The 19,923-nt window shown below is 36.1% G+C and overlaps 1 protein-coding gene across 3 annotated transcripts; it reads left to right on the plus strand.

The window, feature by feature from the left end:
• The first annotated feature begins 1,404 nt into the window (after nt 1-1,404).
• On the plus strand, nt 1,405-19,247 carry LOC101897074 (UDP-glycosyltransferase UGT5). 3 transcript variants are annotated; one of them, XM_011297408.3, is made up of 3 exons: nt 1,405-2,122; nt 18,184-18,352; nt 18,413-19,247. In XM_011297408.3, the coding sequence occupies exons 1-3, from the start codon at nt 1,455-1,457 to the stop codon at nt 19,142-19,144; spliced, it is 1,569 nt and encodes a 522-aa protein (XP_011295710.2). In that variant the 5' UTR covers nt 1,405-1,454; the 3' UTR covers nt 19,145-19,247. The 3 variants fall into 3 exon arrangements, with proteins under 3 accessions (XP_011295710.2, XP_011295709.2, XP_005191127.2); XM_011297407.3 differs by lacking the exon at nt 1,405-2,122 and adding an exon at nt 9,896-10,630; XM_005191070.4 differs by lacking the exon at nt 1,405-2,122 and adding an exon at nt 13,572-14,355.
• The last annotated feature ends 676 nt before the right edge of the window (nt 19,248-19,923 follow it).

The raw sequence follows: 19,923 nt of genomic DNA on the forward strand, positions 1-19,923 counted from the left end.
ACTTTTTAATTTTTTTTTTTAAATTTTATTGAATGAAAGCAAAAAATAAGTTTAGATTTGTTCTAATTGGTCATCTTTGGCACGTATTATAGCCTTCAAACGGCCAATGAAACAATCACACGCTGCCAGAATGTTGCTCTGCGGTATTTAAGCCCATTCCCGGCGAATCGCATGCTTGAGGTGTTCGACACTTTGGTATTTTTTAGTGCCCACCTTACTTTCGAAAATACTCCAGACACAATAGTCCAACGGATTGGTATCCGGAGATTTTGGTGGCCATTGTGCGCTGGAAATGAAGCGAGGAACCTCATTTTGTAACCATTCTTGTGTGACACGTACTGAGTCTTGTTGGAATGTCAGAGGTCTGCGGCGAAAATGTTTGCGTGTCCAAGGCTTTAATACACCCTCGAGAATATTTTCGCGATAGGTGCGACCATCGTCTGTTTTGGCGGCCCACTCCATCACCATCGCCGGCACTTAAGTTCTGGTAGCCAATCGAAGGTGTACATTTTCAACTGACCTCTTTTACAAGTAAACACGATCATTTTGTTTGTTTACAAACTGCTGGACAACGAATGTTTTCTCATCGGAGAAAACCAAATTCGGCAGTTCACCACTTTTGGCCAAACGAAGCAACTCTTTAGCTTTTTTGGGTCTATTTTCTTTCTGTTGCGGTGTAAGTTCTTGCACTTTTGGAATTTCAATGGCTTTACCCCGAGCTCATTTTTCAATATTTGCCGAATGGAATATTGCGATATTTTCAGCTCATGAGTCATTTTGCGGTCACTGCAACGCGGATTTCGATCAAGTCGCTTCTTAACTATTTGAACCATTTCTGTTGTTTTCTTTCGTCCACTTCCTTGACGTCGGGCTACGCTACGTATCACAAAAGATTTATTCACATTTAAATGATGGAGTGCTAACGATAGCCACTTGTGGTTTTCCCGCCGAATATAAAGAAATCACACTATCATGTTTGAATTCCATCACGAATAACTTTTTTCTGGAAATTTCTCACCAAATGCTTTTGTAGGCTTCTTAACAATATAATGAGCTGTAACTGGAATAATTTTAAAAGCTGTCGGACGAGTGGCTTTGATATGACAGCAGTCTGAAATTGGTTGCAGGTTTTACATCTCACCCTGTATATAGGGCCTTAACGAAGACGTTAGCCGATAATGATTTTTTTTCATGAATTTTTCTAATTGTATGTTTTTCGAAAAACATTCCTATAGTTCTTAAAAACTCACCCTATATAATCCAAAGAGTAAATTTACAACCAACATTTTTCTATTTCATAATCGTATCTTAGTGAACATATTGTGTATTTTTATGTTGCCCAGTGTCCATCAACAATTACTGTTGAATTCAAATTTGAATTTTGGTTAGTTAAATTTTGGTCATTGTGCTGATAGATTATAAAATAATTGTAGTACGCGAAAACAAATCGGAATATGCACAAAGTTTTAACAACATTTTTCCTAATAACATGTCTCGGCACCAACATCACAGAAGGGGCAAATATTTTCTCCCTACTATTAACTCCGAGTCCTTCACATCTGGTAATTGAAATGAATGTCATCGAAGGTTTGGTTGCGCGCAATCACAATGTTACTCTGCTTACTGTCATACCTCTGAAACCCGAATGGTTATATCCGAATATGAAACATTTGCAACTAGATAGTGGCCTCATAGACCTCGATAATGTTATACACACCACTAAAAAATCGAATTTTAATCGACTTGCCAATACTTTGCCATTGATGAGAGAAGTTCTAGCATCGTTGGGAAAAATACTCGAGGATCCAAAAATTTTGGATTTAATGAATAATCGAGATAATAAATTTGATTTGATGTTACACGGTTATATGTTTTTTGATTTCTTCTTCGGTTTGGCTGAACATTTCGACTGTCCTGTGGCTTTAATACGGCCCAATGTACCGTCTACGGCAATTTTAGATTTAATTGGAAACCCATTGGAATTATCGTACACCATGACGACAAGACACCATGTTGCATCTAACCCTGAAGGTTTCAGTTTTCGTCTGAGAAATATAATTGCAACCGGAGTTGAGAATGTATTTATGAAGATACGAGATATTTTATCGAAAGATATGTACAAGTAAGTAGTATTTGTAATTTACAATTTATAAAATAAGAATAATCGGATCAAAAGCTATATGGACTACATTTTTGGGAAAATATTCCTTATACGCCAAGAACTTTGGTTTTAAGCGAACTCAAATTTATTATATAGAAATGATATTTGTTACAAAAAAAAAAAAAAAAAAACAGGAAAGAAAGTTTTAAAGTCGGGCGGGGCCGACTTTATGATACCCTAAACCACTTTGCTAATTTAGTAGAGCTGCGCATAACAATTAAAAGTTTTTATGAGAGAATTCAATCATATACGCTATGATTATAATTATAATTTAAAATTCAAAGGAATAAATATGCCGAAGCATTTGTGTCTTTTAAATTCGAGCTTGTATTGCCCATTTGGTGCACAGTTAATTTAAAATCGGATAAAAATATATATGGGAGCTATATCCATATCGGAACCGATCTCGATAAAATTTGGCAAAGATATTTCTGAGCTGTATTTGATATATTTCCCTGAATATCGTTGTTACGGAGTGCATATTACGGCTGTGGGTAGCAAATATGACAAATCGGATGAATAGTATATATGGGAGCTATAGCTATATCTGAACCGATCTTCACCAAATTTGACATACTAGCTTCTAGTACTAGCTTCGGTCGTTAGTGCCAAATTTCATCCCATTTGGACAAATATTAGATGTTTGGGGCCCAAAAAAAAATTAAATCGGACGAAGTTATATATGGGAGCTATATCCAAATCTGAACCGATCTCGATAAAATTGAGCAAAGGTATTTCTGAGCTGCATTTGATATATTTCCCCAAATATTGTTGTTACAGAGTGCGTATTACGGCTGCGGAGGACAAAAATAACAAATCGGATGAAAAATATATATGGGAGCTATAGCTATATCTGAACCGATTTCGATCAAATTTGGCACATATATTTTCAGGCCTAATTTGGGTGTATATGCAAAATTCCATACAATTCGGGCTGATATTACACGTTTGGTTCACAATAAAAGGCAAATCGGACGAAGATATATATGGGAGCCATATCTAAATTTTGACCGATTATCTTCAATTTCAATAGGGTTCGTCCTTGGGCCAAACAAAAGATCTTTGCAAAATTTCATCTGGATCGGGCAATAAATGCTACCTGTACTTTGTTTACAAAAATACATGGACAGACGGACGGACGGACATGCATAAATCGACTCAGAATGTGATTCTATGCAGATCATCAAAAGGAACTATGGGTCTATCTCGTTTCCTTCTGCCTGTTACAAACAAATGCACAAAGACATAATACCCTAACCACCTTGTGGTGTAGGGTATAAAAATGACCAAAATGTTGGACTAATGTCTTGCCCTTATCTCTCTCTCTTCATGTGACCTGTAAAGCGACTTCAAAATCAGGAAAATTTAAATTTGTTGGTCCATTTGAAACCGTAAATATACATCCTAAAAACAATATGCTTCTATTCTGACCCTAACCCTACCTTCATGAAAAATTTCGTGAGAATCGGGCGATATTTGCGACCTGAATATAATACTCTCAACACTTAGTGTTACAGGGTGTAAAAATACTAAAAAAATTACGAATCAAAATTGTAAGACAAATATAAAACCAGTAAAGAAAGTATTAAAGTCGAGCGGGCCGACTTTATGATACCCTACACCACTTTGCTAATTTACTTGAGCTCCACATAACAATTAAAAGTTTTTATGGGAGAATTCAATCATACACCCTATGATTATAATTATAATTTAAAGTTCAAAGGACTAAATATGCAGAAGCATTTGTATCATTTAAATTCGGAATTGTATTGCCCATTTGGTGCACAATTAATTTGAAATCGGAAAAAGATATATATGGGAGCTATATCCAAATCTGAACCGATCTCGATAAAATTTAGCAAAGATATTTTCGAGCTGTATTTGATATATTTCCCTGAATATCGTTGTTACAGAGTGCATATTACTGCTGTGGGTAACAAATATAACAAATCGGATGAATAATATATATGGGAGCTATAGCTATATCTGAACCGATCTTCACCAAATTTGACATACTAGCTTCCAGACTCAATTCGGTTGTATGTGCCAAATTCCGTCCCATTTAGACAAATATTAGACGTTTGGTGCACAATAAAAGGTAAATCGGACGAAGTTATATATGGGAGCTATATCGAAATCTGAACCGATCTCGATAAAATTTATCAAATGTATTTCTGAGTTGTATTTGATATATTTCCCCAAATATTGTTGTTGCAGTGTGCATATTACGGCTGCGGAGGGCAAAAATAACAAATCGGATGAACAATATATATGGGAGCTATAGCTATATCTGAACCGATTTCGATCAAATTTGGCATACATATTTTCAGGCCTAATTTGGGTGTATATGCAAAATTCCATACAATTCGGACTGATATTACACGTTTAGTGCACAATAAAAGGCAAATCGGACGAAGATATATATGGGAGCTATATCTAAATTTTGACCGATTATCTCCAATTTCAATAGGGTTCGTCCTTGGACCAAACAAATAATTTGTGCAAATTTTCATCTGGATCGGGCAATAAATGCGACCTGTACTTTGTTTACAAAAATACATGGACAGACGGACGGACGGACAGACGGACGGACGGACATGCATAAATCGACTCAGAATGTGATTCTATGCAGATCATCAAAAGGAACTATGGGTCTATCTCGCTTTCTTTTGCCTGTTACAAACAAATGCACAAAGACATAATACCCTGACCACCTTGTGGTGTAGGGTATAAAAATCACATGCGATAAAAAATTTTGATAAGAAATATTCACTTTTTATTGGCATATTTTTCGCGATCTTCTTAGATTTTATTCCATTCTGGCAAGAGGCCATCCCGAGTTGGTGAGAATTGTCAAAATCTGTCCAGTGGGTTCTGACTTATAAGCGGAATACATAACATCATTTTTTTGTGCAGACTGATGTCATTTCTAAGCCACTCCTCCGACAGCTGTTAAAATTATTCCAGTGACAGCTCATTATATTGTTTACAAGCGTACAAAAGGATTTTGGTCAGAATTTTCCAGAAAAACATTTATTCGTGATGGAATTCCAGCGTGATAGTGTGATTTCTTTATATTTGGCTGGAAAACCACAAGTGACTAGAGCACTCCAGCATTTAAATGTGAATAAATCTTTTGTGTCTCGTGCAATCGCTCGTTACCGAGATACTGGTAGCATAGCCCGACGTCAAGGAAGTGGACGGAAGAAAACAGCAACATCAGCAGAAATGGTTCGAAAAGTAGAGAAGCGACTAGATCGAAACCCGCGTCGCAGTGGCCGAAAAATGGCTGGTGAGCTGAACATATAGCAATATTCCATTCGGCAATTATTGAAAAATTAGCTCGGGGTAAAGCCATTGATATTCCAACAAGTGCAAGAACTTACACCGCAGCAGAAAGAAAATAGACTCAAAAGAGCTAAAGAGTTCTTCACTTGGTCGAATGTGGTGAACTGCCGGATTTGTTTTTTTCCGATGAGAAAACATTCGTTGTCCAGCAGTTTGTAAACAAACAAAATGATCGTGTTTAATTGCCAAAGAGGTCAGCTAAAAATGTGCACCTTCTGTTGGCCACCAGAACTCAAGCGCCGCCATGGTGATAGTGCGGACCGCCATAAAAGCCGTTGTTCGCTCTCCGCTCGTATTAATCGACCGTGGCATCAGAATAACTGCCGAATATTATTGCGAAAATATTCTGGAGGGTGTATTAAAGCCTAGGGCTCGCAAACATTTTGGTCGCAGACCTTGGGCATTCCAACAGAAATCAGCACCATCGCACTCAGCACGCGCCACCCAAGAATAGTTACAAAATGAGGTCACCAAAATCGCCGAATACCAATCCGTTGGACTATGGTGTCTGGAGTATTTTGGAAAGCAAGTTTGGCACTAAAAAATACCAAAGTGTCGATAACCTTGAGGAAGCGCTTCGCCGGGAATTGGCCAAAATACCGCAGAGCAACCTTCGGGAAGCGTGGGCTGGTTTCATTGGCCGTTCAAACAAATCTAAACTTATTCTAAAATTTGATATTATTTCCGACATTTTTTGCTTTCATTCAATACAATTAAAACAAATATAAAAATTATGGTGTTTGATTTGTGGCAGTTTTATTTTTATTTCACCCTGTATAAGTTGTATGATTTATTTCACACAAAATAATATGTTCTTCACTTTAAATTGTCGCACATATTTAAAAAAATAAAATTAAGTACAAAAAGCGTTTTTGAAAACAATGGATTGAGTTGAATATTCCGGAGTTACCTCAACCATTCAGAATTCGCTGAACTTCACGCTTGATATTCATCAAGTAAAAATTGGTACACAAAGAAATTAGGTTAAAATACGATAACGATTGTGTAGCGACAATTTAAACACTTCGTTTTCGTTTTTAATTTTTTTGTTTTTATTAAAAACAAGTAAGCAAAGGCTACAGTCGAGCGGGGCCGACCGTTGAATACCCTACAACACTATAATAAACCATACAGTTTATATAGGCGAGATAATCGAAAGAACTCCACAAGATATTGTGACAAATAATAAAAGAAAACCATCATGTTTCGTTCTCTAATTTTCGGATAATAGCAACTTAAATTTGATCATTTCCAATTTATTGGTAGATGTCGCTGGAATGGACATTTTCGTATTTAGTCTACAAAAGTTGGCAAACTATTTCACACATTGAATATTTTTGGATGGCCATCCGAAACTGCTTGGCTTTTGCAATGTGCGGTAACCCCCATTAAAATGGGCGTGAGGATCGGGAGATAATTACGACCTGCTGACAATTTTGCAGTTTTTTTGGTCCATTTCAACCCCTAAATATATGGCGATCATCTCCAAAAAGAGTAGGCATCTATTCTGACCCTCATCTTATCCCCATGCAAAATTTCGTAAGAATCGGGCCATAAATGCGATCTGTATATGACATCCTGATATCCTAACTACTTAGTTTTGTTAGCTGTAGAAATATTACCAAATGTTTAATTCAAAATGAAAATATGCCAAAAATATGACAAAATTGAAAAAATATGAGAAAATTTTACAAAATCAATATTTTCATCTTTAGAGAGATATTTTTATGCGATTTTTTTAGACGGGTTTTCTTTCCTGCCAAGAGGCCATTCTGAATTAATGAGAACTGTCGAAATCAGTTCAGCCGTTCTCGACATATAAGAGATCTTTCAAGCATATCTTCTTTCATAGACGTATATATCGCACATATTTTGCTATATATCCGATTTGTTGGATGTTAACATCAATGTAAAGTTCAGAAGTAACCTTGTGATGGCTTTGTGATTTCGCCAGGATTTAAAATATTCGCGGTTTAATGAAAAATGTTGAATTTTTTCAACACAAAAGATATGTTCTATTTTATCCGCTAAATATTATCCGATGACCACCCAAATTGGTAGGCTTCTTGCCAGCCCTAAACTCTAGCTACATGCGAAATTCCGCGTCGATTGGTCTATAATTGCGACCTGTATAGCTACTGCAAAATCCGAAATTTTTTCAGTATTTGGTCCATTTCAACCCCTAAACATTTGGCGATCATCTCCAAAAGAAATAGGGTTCTATTCTGGCCCAACCCCGACCTCCATTCCAAATTTCGTGAAGATCGGGCCATAATTGCGACCTGTAGAGTGATTACAAATTAACATGGACAGACGGACAGACGGACGGACGGACATACATAGCTAGATCGACTCAGCTCGGCGAGCTAGGATGATCCATATATACTTTCCTATGTGGGAAACCAATATTTCGTGGTGTTACATAATTTTTGGCCCAATCAAACTTATAATACCCCCAACACATAGTGTTGTAGGGTATAATGATAAGATTATAAAAATGTATATAGTAAAACACTTCAAATTTGATTTTTCCATCAGTTGGTATAAGCCAATGTTTCCATTGTAGAATTAGAAAGTTATACAAGATTACTATTTTTTAAAATTATGTTGGCGATCTTAGTCATAGTTGCTAGCGAAATAGGTTAAAATTCGTTATTTGGATTTCATAATGGTTTCCTCTTCCAGTGACAGAAAATGTTCTATATAGGTCCATGTTTTCTTATATCCCCATACATTCCCGTATTCGGCATTTTGATAATTTAAGCAATGTAATTAGTAATGGAATATAATTCGGTAGTCACAGCTCATAATGGGCTCTACCTACTGTGGCAGAAATTGTCCACATAGGTTCATGTTTTTCAATAGCACCCATTTATGACATTTCTCTTTATTCGATATTTTTCCGCCTTTGGCCACGAAATCAGTTAAAAATTCGGATTTCGTAAAGAGTTCTCTACTTTTTTGCAGAATAATTTTTACGAAAGCAACATTTGTCCATGACTTTCCCCCGATATTTATTATTTTGTTGACTTTAGCCACGTTTTTATACCTTTAGCCATATGGTTACAGTGAGCATATATCATTTGATACGGACAAAACGTATCTCATCGAAATTGCGGTTTTAAGAATCTTTGAAAATATCCGATTCAGTACTCCTTCTGGTACCATTGTGTATAGCCAAAATCTATCCAATCTCCAATCTAATCCAATTGTCTTAAAATGTCACCGAATTGTTTTAAAATGTCCAATACTTTTATTAACACTAGATCTGGTGTAAAGATGGAATATATAGAAGCACTCCTTCTGGTACCTCACTCATAAAGGGTCAGAAGTTTGAATAATCATACCTCAAGTCAATATTTATGTAAACAAAGAGACATTGATTAAGGGCCGAAAAACCGATTGATACTTTCTAATTTGTTTATAGAATTGATTGTAATTTGGATTGGATTTTCCTAATGGCAAATCTGAAGCATACCCCTCAAATACTGGAATTTCGGCATTAACTCACATATTTTTACATGAGTTATTTTCTAACATGTGTAAGGTATAACGGATTGAACTTAACTGCTTTATTTACTTTATTTTTATACCGTCCACCACCATAACATGGTGGGTATAATAAATTTGTAACTCGTCAAAGTTATCATTTTAGAACCAACATATTCATGAGCAGCGTAAAACTCTAATCCGATTTAGCCATGTCCGTCTGTCTGTTCTTCTGTTGTAACCACGTTATCATTCGAAGAAACTGAGATGGCAATTTTGTACACATTCTTTTTGAATCTGAAGTTGGTTCGTATATGTGCTATATCGGTCAACTTTTCCGTATAGTCCCCCTATAGTGGTACCCCCTCGGTATTTAAAGGTTGTAACGGTTTCCTAACTACCTTGCAAAAAAAGTAAATAAAGGTCCATATTGTGGTATATCTCCCATATAACGGTACCACTCTATATTCAGTATTCTGATGGCTTTCCCCAAGTTTTTGAACGGAAGTTTCTAAGGGGTGTCCAACTGCCTTAGAAAAGAAATTGTTAATATAGGTCCTCATTTTGACTTTGTACATATCATGGTGGAGGATTTAAAAATTTTGATCCGGCCGAAGTTACCACATTTTTTTTTTTTGATTTCACTTTATTTGATTTCAGTTCAAATATGAAATAGTTGGGTCATGTGCCAAGTGTTGATTTATTTTTTTTTTACACCCAGGAAAAAGTCCCAAATAATGGGTTATCTTATTAATTTTAAACTAAAACTTTGTTGCCTTATACAAAGTTTTAGTATACAATTGAGATTTTTTTTGTAAAAGGCGATAAGATAGATTTGACCGTTACCTACCACCACTGTCGTTGAAATCGCCACTAAATTTTGTTTCAGTATATAAGTAGACATTGCCGTGATCGGTCGTTTCATATTCTCCTCTGATAAATTAAACGTGCTTGGAATATGAAGCAGATTTCAATAACAATATCTTTTGTGTTGGCAGTTTGCCTATCACTCAGTGTAACAGAGGGAGCAAATATTCTTGCTCTCCTTCCCTCACCGAGCTCGTCACATCTGATCATTGAAATGGCCGTGATCAAGGAACTGGCAGTGCGTAATCACAATGTTACCGTTGTATCAGTTCTACCCCTTAAACCGGAATGGATGCATCCGAGCATCACCCACATTCAATTGGATCATGGTTATATTGATATGAATGCAGCCATAAATTCAACCAGTAAAACGGGAATAGCGCGTGTGTTCGGTGCCGTTTCAATGTTTAAAAATTTTATTTTATCCCTGGCCGACATTTTGGAGGATCCAAAAATGTTGGAACTTCAAAATAACCGAAATAATAAATACGATTTAATGTTATTCGGTTATATATTTGGTGATTTCATGTACGGCTTGGCGGAACACTTTAATTGCCCCGTTGCTTTGCTATGGCCAAATATACCAATTACTGATATTTTGGAAATAATTGGAAATCCGTTCGATATCACGTATACCGTGTCATCAATGATTAATCTATCGGCTGATACGAATGGTTTTCTATTTCGTTTGAAAAATATATTCGCTTTTATTGTGGACAAAACGTTTAAGCTTATGCGAGACATGACATCGAAGGAGGTTTATGAGTGAGTATTCACAATTTATTTGACTTAAAATGAAATGATAAAAGTGTCAGCGGATTTAAATATTTACTTTCAGAATTTAATATCTCTACAAATTAATTAATTCTCTAATAATTTGCTACTCTTTTGGATGTAAATCTATATTTTGTTTATAAGTAACTTGAGGCAATGACTTTTAACTTTTTTATTCAAACATAAACTAGCGCCTATACGTCACATCAACAAACAGATAAGAATGGCAAATATTTTGATTTACGCAAACATACGTCTGCAAATTAAAAACATTTTGCCGGCAGTAATAATTTAACAAAACGTTGTTACATGTACAGGGTGAGATAAAAATAAAACTGCAACAGAGTCAAACGACATAATTTTTACATTTTTTTCAATTGTATTGAATGAAAGCAACAAAATGTCGGAAATGGCATCACATTTTAGAATAAGTTTAGATTTGTTCGAATTGGTCATGGTCATTGCACGAATTATGGCCTTCAAGCGGCCAATGAAACCGTAACACGCTGCCCGAATGTTGCTCTGCGGTATTTTGGACCATTGCCGGTGAAGCGCTTGCTTGATGTGATCGACACTTTGGTAATTATTAGTGCCAACCTTGCTTTCCAAAATACTGCAGACACAATAGTCCAACGGATTGGTATCTGGAGATTTTGGTGGCCATTGTGCACCGGAACCATTCTTGGGTGGCGCGTGCTGTGTAGGATGCGATCAAAATGTTAGCGTGTGCCCAAGGCTTTAATACACCCTCCAATTTATTTTCGGCATTTATTCTGATGCCACGGTCGATCATCATCTCTTCTGCACCTTGTTCTCGAGAGAATGACTCTCTTCAGCTCGTCTTCGAAGGAAAAACACCCTTAAGCTCGTCTGTTAGAAAACGGCTGCCTTCAATTCGTCTGTAAGAAATATTCTTCCTTTAACTCGCCTGTGGGAAATAGACTTCCTTCAAATCGTTTGTAAGAAAAATACTACCTTCAACTCGGCTATGACACAAAAAATCCATTCGGCTCGGATGTGACCATTCAATTCGTCTATTCAACAAAGACTCCCCTCAACTTGCCGATGACACAAAGACTAGTTTCAGATCGGTTATGACAAAAAGATTCCCTTCAGTTTGTCCAAGAGAAAAGACTCCAAAGACTGATCTCGTCTATGACACACGACTCCCTTTAGCTCGTCTAGGACAATAATAATAATCCCTTCAGCACGTCCCAGAAAAAATACTTCCTTAAACATGTCTATGATACATATAGTTCCTTAGCTCGTCCATGAGAAAAATACTCCCTTAAACTTGTCTTCGAGAGAAACACTTTCTATAACCCATTTTCGGAAGGATATTGCCTTCTGCTCTTCTGTGAAAAAAACTCCCTTCAGCTCGTCCATGAGAAAAATACTCCCTTCAACTTGTCTTCGAAAAAAAAAAAAACACATCCTAAACCTCATTTTGGGAAAAATATTACCACAAAGACTTCCTCAGCTCGTTCATGAGAAAAATACTCCCTTCAACTTCTCTTCGAGAGAAACACTTCCTATACCTCATTTTGGGAAAAAAAATATTTCCTTCAGATCTTCTGTGAGAAAAAATACTCCCTTCAGATCGTCTATACCACAAAGACTTCCTCAGCCCGTCCATGAGAAAAATACTCCCTGTCTTCGAAAAAAACGTTTCCTATACTTCATTTTCGGAAAAATATTACCTTCAACTCGTCTGTGAGACAACGACTACCTTTTGCTCGTCTGTGAGTAAAAGTCTTCATTCAAGTCCTCGACTAAAAAAAAAAAAAAGACTTCCTTCTGCCCATCTATGATAAAAAGACAGCCTTTATTTCGTCTGAGACGATTGCCTTTAGCTAGTCTTTGAAAAAAGACTCCCTTCAACTCGTTTATGAGTAAATGACCCACTTCAGCTCGTCTCTGAGAAAAAAATTTCCCTTCAGCTGAGATCAGATTACATTCCATTCAACTGCCCTTTTATTAGCACACAACTTGCTTTAGCCCATCCAAGATGAAAAGTACTCTCTTTAGCTCGTCTATGAGAAAAAGACTATCCTCAGCTCGCGTAGAGAAACGCTCCCTTTAGCTTATATCGTCTATAAGAGCATTCCCAGCTGCGAATGGCTCCTTCAGCTCGTCTTTGAGACAAATTTGTTCCTTCAGTTGAGATTAGATTCCATCCCATTCAACTGTGCCTTTATTAGTACACAACTTGCTTTAGCCCATCCATGATGAAAAGTACACTCTTTAGCTCGTCTATGAGAAAAAGACTATCCTCAGCTCGCGTAGAGAAACGCTCCCTTTAGCTTATATCGTCTATAAAAGTATTCCCAGCTGAGAATGGCTCCTTCAGCTCGTCTCTGAGAAACATTTTCCCTTCAGTAGATTCCATTCCATTCAACTGGAATCTAACTTGCACAAAACTTGCTTTAGCCCATCCATGATAAAAAGTACTCTCTTTAGCTCGTTTATGAGAAAAAATGTACTCTCAGCTCGGGTAGAGAAAATGCTCGGCTTATCTCGTCTATGAAAGCATTCCCAGCTGTTCACACATGAAAACTCCCTTCAGCATTGCTAAGACTCTTTCAGCTTAGGTCATTTATGAATGATTTTCTTGAAGCTGTCTATAAAAAAACTCAGCTGAAATTAGTTTGTGTTTGGTTCTTTTCAAAATATCATAATTTCCAGATTTCACAATGACTAATCATTTTGATTAATCACTTTAACTAATGAAAGTATTGTCCATATAATAGGTATTCAATTGAAGTTGATTATTTTCAATTGATAAGCAATTCAGTAGACATAGCGACCCACATGGATCATGACTTTTCAAATAGTGGTTGTTTTTAACAGATAAGAAGCTTTTCCCAACAGTGTGTCTACCCTGAAACAGGTAAACACACATTCAACGATAAAATAACTCAATAGATTATATTAGAAAGCATTTCATTTTAGTTTCACAATTGCTAACATATCGAACGATTCTGAACGGCGCGTTATTGAAATTTTTAAAATCGATCTATAAGCGTGACAATGAATAATATTCCCACGCGTAATTTGCTATTGGTGCTGGCAGCATTATCATTATGTTGCCTCATTGAAAATGCTGAGTCGGCAAATATTTTAGCGCTGTTACCATCTTCAAGTCCTTCGCATGTAATCTTTGAAATATCGGTGGCCCGACAAATGGCCATGCGACATCACAACGTAACAATTATATCGGTATTACCACTGAAAGAAGACTGGTTACATCCGTCCATGAAACATATAAAACTTGATAAGGGCCTATTGGATATGACAATGGCTGTGAATTCGACACAATACAGTGGCTTGGCACGAGTTAAAAGTTTCATGGAAATGTACAAAACTATGATTGTTGGCCAAGGAGATATTTTGGATGACCCCAAAATGAAGGAATTAATTTATAATACTGGCAACAATTTCGATTTAATACTTTGGGGTTACTTTGCTGGTGACTACTTTTTTGGTTTAGCTGAACACTTCGACTGTCCCGTAGTTCTGTTATGGCCAAATATACCCATAATAGCCATATCAAATCTTATGGGCAATCCCCTTGAAATGTCGTATACTGTTACGACAATGATGAATATGGCAGCGGATACTACCGGATTCGGGTTTCGTTTGAAAAATGTATTGGCAAACGCCGTGGAATCTGTGCTGACTCGATTGCGTGATAAATGGTCAAAACCTATATATGAGTGAGTGTTTTAGATGATCTTAAAAATCTTTCTGAAAATCGGAAATAACGTTAGTAGAGATGTGCGTAAAGTAATTTGTTCTAAAGATCTATTGCATTAAGTATTGGCTGTGAGAAAAATAGAATTGGACAACGAAGCATAGACCATTAATTTACACATTCAAAGACGACGAAAATGTAAATATTGACGAGAAAAACAACTAATGTGCGAAATTTTAAATTATGGCAAATCGAGTGTCCTAAAGGTTTTTAAATCTTAAATATAACATATCATATTCGAAGTGTCAATTCCTATAAATACTACGTACAAAAAAACTGCAACAAAGTCAAACGCCATTATTTTTAATTTAAAAGTCGAAAATAGCATCAAATTTTAGTTTAGATTTCTCAAAATTGGTTAACTTTGGCAAGAATTATGACCTTCAAACCGTCAACAAAACGATCGCACGCCGCCCGAATGTTACTCTGCGGTATTTTGGCCCATTCCCGGTGATCGACACTTTAGTATTTGTTTAGTGCCATAATAGTCTAACGGAATGAAGCGGGAACCTCATTTTGTAACCATTCTTGGGTGGTGCGTGCTGAGTCCGATGGTGCTGAGTCCAGTTGGAATGCCCAAGGTCTGCGGCCAAAATGTTTGCGTGCCTAAGGCTTTAATACACCCTCAAGAATATTTTCGCGATAATATTCGGCATTTATTCTGATGCCATGGTCGATTAACACGAGCGGAGAGCGACTATCGGCTGTTATGGCGGCCCACACCATTACCATGGCCGACGTTTGAGTTCTGGTGGCAAACCGAAGGTGCTCATTTTCAGCTGACCTCTTTGGCAAGTAAACACGATCATTTTGTTTGTTTACAAACTGCTGGACATCGAATTTTTTCTCATCGAAGAAAACCAAATTTGGCAGTTCTCCACTTTCGGCCAAGCTAAGAAACTCTTTAACTCTTTTGAGTCTATTTTCTTCCTGTTCCTTTATGAGGGGCCCTGAAAAAAATTGACCTGGGAAACCATAATCCTTTTGAGATTTTGATCTACTAACCGGATACTATCCACTCAGAATATTTCAATCCCCAGAATAGCTGTCATCACTCTCGTATAACAGTAGCTGTGCTTTAAGTATCTTAAGGTTTCGGAAGAATTTTCGAAAGATATGATTACTTCACTCACTAAATTTTCAATTTACTCTATAATATAGTATAGTCCGCATATTGCAGTGTCTATTTATATTTGATTGCAGTCCCAATGAATTTTGCATTTTGATTTCTCATTAGACGGATTATTGACCTCTAAAAGAAGTAGGTGCATGTCTTGATATGAGCTCCATACATCTGTGTTGGCCATTTTTGTTTATTGGAATGTGTTCGCATCTTTCAGCTGAAGCATGATTTAGGTCCTGGGTTTGTTAAGCTAGATGCCATTTTTAGTCAGAAATATCACTATTTAGGAAAAACACCTTTCAAATGAAACACCTTATATGTGGCCTATACAAAGAAGTGTCCCTTCATAAGTATTATAATTATTATTAATATATTGTTATTACCATTATTACGAGCTTAAACTACGAAATTTGAAAAAAAAAATCTGGTTAACGATGTAGCTTAAATCATTAAAAATATCGGCAAGTATAGTTAAATTAATATAGCAGCAACATTTTCCAAATGGCTCATTCTAAATTTCGCTTTTGAAATTCTTTGTTTTTATTTTTTTTTTTAATATTGTTCGCTTGTGAGGCATGTAAAAGAAATATTGGATCTTCATTCTCCATTTTTACTCCAGATATGGACCCAGTCACATAAAAATTTTAGGATGTGCGAAGTCCTAAATATATCGGACACTTCCTTTGAGAATTATCATGCAATCATGTCTATATCGAGACCAAATGTCCTCCAACGAACTTCGACCAAAGAGACATGAAGTACCGTGATTTCGGTGAGAATCAAGGGTGAAGGCATAACAAAACTAATTATGATGATTTTTATACCCTTCAACACTATGTGTTGGGGTATTATAAGTTTGATTGGGCCAGAATTTATGTAACACCTCAAAATATTGGTTTCCCACATAGGAAAGTATATATGGATCCTCCATCTCGCCGAGCTGTGTCAATCTAGCTATGTATGTCCGTCCGTTCGTCTGTCCGTCTGTCCATGTTAATTTGTAATCACTCTACAGGTCGCAGTTATGGCCTGATCTTCACGAAATTTAGAATGGAGGTGGGACAGGGGAGATGATAACATAATATTTAGGGGTTGAAATGGACCAAAAACTGAAAACTTTAATGATTTTGCAGTTGCTCTACAGGTCGCAATTATAGACCAATCGACAGAATTTAGCATGGTGCTAGATATTAGGGCTGGGAAGAAGACTTCCAATTTTGATGGTTATCGGTGTAGTGGGTGAAATAGACCAAAACATTTATGTTAAATAAAAGTCAAAATTTTCATTAAACTGGCAATATTTTTAATCCAAGCGAATTCACAAATAGACAAACAGGTCAATTCTAACCGTTACGTAGATGCCGATAGTAAATATATCAGATCTATTTAGCGAAATATATACAATGAGTATATACAAAGGAAGGGAACGTTATCTAGAATGCTCAAGAATGGCTGGACAGATTTTGACAAATGTTGTCAATTCAGAATGCCCTCCTGGCATAAAAGAATAAAATATAAGAAAATCGCATAAAAAGATATCAATAATGATGTTAATATAGATTTTGTTGTATTTTGTGACATTTTTTTTATTTTTTCATATTTTTCATTGCATGCAATTTTTTCAATTTGACTTATAATATTGAAGTATATATTTTGTAATATTTTTTCACCTTACAACGCAGGTTGGGGTTATTATAAACAGATTGCAATTATCGTCCGATCCTCACGAGGGTAAGTTTAGACCCAGAAGGGCTAGGCCTATTGTTTTCAAAGATATCCGCAATATATTTAGGGGTTGAAATGGACCAACAAATAAAAATGTTCCTGATTTTTCAGCCGTTAAAAAGGTTACAAATATAAACCTAAGCACACGAAATCTTGCATGAAATTAGAGTTTAGGACAACGGGTAGAATATAGCCAAATATCGTAGACAAGCAAATCATACAGATGAGTCTAAATTTGGAGATACAGAGGGGCCTCTTCCTTTTGGAGATGATCGCAAATTTTTGTGGTTCAAATGAAAAACAGAAACAATTTTCTGATTACACAATTGAAGCCAATCGACATGCCTGAGAAGAGAGTTAAAGACAGGAAAGAATTCCAGCATTTTGGATGACCATTGGAATATATTTAGCTGTAAAAAGGACCACAACAACTTGCAGCACGAGGGAGTGCGTAAATATTGGCCAAATGTTCCCGTTCAAAAAGCTAAGGGTAATATCTGGGAAGTGCTCTATGATATAATTTCAAAAGCGAAATCTTCCAAAATGGATTTGGACATAAGGGGGCTTCTAAAATATTGTAGGGTATAACATGGTCGGCCCCGCACGACTTTAGCCTTTGCTTGTTTTATTATATCACAAAAGAAAATTTCTGTCCATTTAAATTGCAAATACTAAGATAGGTACTAAAATAAAACAAACAATAAGCTCAATCTGGGAAGAAGATTAAAATGTTATAGTAATATTATAATGCAATAGAATTGAAGTTAATCTGACACTATTTATTTTAGGTTCAAAATATGGGTTTTCAAATTGATTAATTTTTGGGGATTTATTTAATGATAACAAATTGACCAGATTTTTCTAAGAACTATTGAAATGAACTTTAGTGAATATAATTTCATAGATATTAAAAAAATGAAAAAAATCAATATCTTCTTTCAGAAAATATTTTCCAAGCGATAAATATGTCAGCTATGAAAAAGCCAAAGAACGTGTCTCCTTAGTCCTGTTTAGTCATCATTTTTCCGAAAAACCTGTGCGTCCATTAGTACCTGGCATGATTGAAATTGGAGGCATTCATTTGGACGAAGAAACTAAACCATTACCCAAAGTAAGATCTATGCTAAAAATTACCCCAAGTTTCGTATTCATTTTCTATTTTCGTTTCCAGGACATTGAAGAATTTGTCAGTGCCGCTGAACATGGTGTGATATTCTTCAGTTTGGGCACAAATGTCAAAGCGAAACATCTCCAACCTCAGACATTGGAAAAAGTCTTCAATGTACTCTCGAAACTACCACAAAGGGTTTTATGGAAATGTGACGATGAATCGAATGTACCGGGAAATTCAACGAATATACTCTATCGAAAATGGCTGCCGCAAGCCGATATTTTGGGCCACCCCAAAACGGTGTTGTTCTTCTGTCACGGTGGCAAGGGAGGCATAACAGAGGCGAAATTTTATGGTGTTCCCATGGTCGGCTTACCGATATTCGGTGATCAACCCATGAATATGGAAGAAGTTGTAATGAAAGGTTATGGTCTGTCAATAGAGCACGACGAGTCGTTATCGGAGGAAGTGATCCGGAAAACAGTCAAAGAAGTTCTAGAAAATACATCGTATAGAAATAATGTCAGACAATTCTCGAATCTTTATCGTGATCGTCCTTTGAAAATCAAGGATAATGCCGTTTATTGGTTGGAATATGTAATTCGTTACAAAGGAGCTCCGCACATGCAAAGTCCATTGAAGACAATGTCGTTTGTAGAGGCCAACAATTTGGATGCCTACGCTTGTATACTTTTAGTGTTTTACATAATTGCTTTATTGGTTAAGCTCATTTTGAAACTAATTATTAACCTGGTATGCCGCAAATGCATGGGGAAATCGAAGAGAGATTAAATCCAATATTTGGAAAAATTTTTAGAGAATAATTTGATATAAATGTACATTATATTAATATTTTTTTGTTAGTTAATTCAAATATAAGTCAAGAAGCTCTGAACTGATTTTGAAAATTGCTTCCCATTCTGAATGACCTCTTGCCAGAAAAGGATAAATTCTATGAAAATCAAGTAAAAATATACCAAAGGTCTTTTCTAGAAATGCAAGAATCTAAAAGTTTTTACTACAATAACCGATTTTCTTTTTATGATATCGAAAAAAATTACCAAACCTAGGAGATTCTTGCAGGTTCTGAAACATAGCAAATATTAAATTTTACATTTTGGAATATTTTTTCATCCTAAAACACTATGTGTTGATGTTATTATATTCAGGTTGCAATTATCGTCCGATCCACACGAAATTTTCCATGATTGGGGTCAAAATTGAATCCTATTGCTTGCTATAATGGACCAAGAATATTGACTTTGCAGTCGCTTTGCAGATCACACTTAAAAACCAATCGACACGGAATTTTCCATGAGAAGGACCGGGCAAAAGTTTAGCATTTAAGATGATCATTACATTACAGGGTGAGATAAAAAAACTGCAACAATGTTATAACTTTCATATATTTTTTTACATTTTATTGAATGAAAGCAAAAAAATTCGGAAATAGCATCAGATTTTAGAATGAGTTTAGATTTGTTCGAATTGGTTACCTTTGACCCGAATTATGGCCTTCAAAAGGCCAATGAAACCGTCACATGCTGCTCGAATGTTGCTCTGCGGTATTC

This window comes from Musca domestica, unplaced genomic scaffold (assembly GCF_030504385.1).
Source record: "Musca domestica strain aabys unplaced genomic scaffold, Musca_domestica.polishedcontigs.V.1.1 1, whole genome shotgun sequence".
Taxonomy (NCBI): Eukaryota; Metazoa; Arthropoda; class Insecta; order Diptera; family Muscidae; genus Musca; species Musca domestica.

Excerpts from the sequence above, each read along its gene's own strand:
- LOC101897074 (XM_005191070.4), top strand. The coding sequence starts at position 13,670 with ATGAATAATATTCCCACGCGTAATTTGCTATTGGTGCTGGCAGCATTA. Across the intron at positions 14,356-18,183 it reads TGGTCAAAACCTATATATGA|AAAATATTTTCCAAGCGATA; the intron begins GTGAGTGTTTTA and ends ATCTTCTTTCAG. Across the intron at positions 18,353-18,412 it reads AAACTAAACCATTACCCAAA|GACATTGAAGAATTTGTCAG; the intron begins GTAAGATCTATG and ends TTTCGTTTCCAG.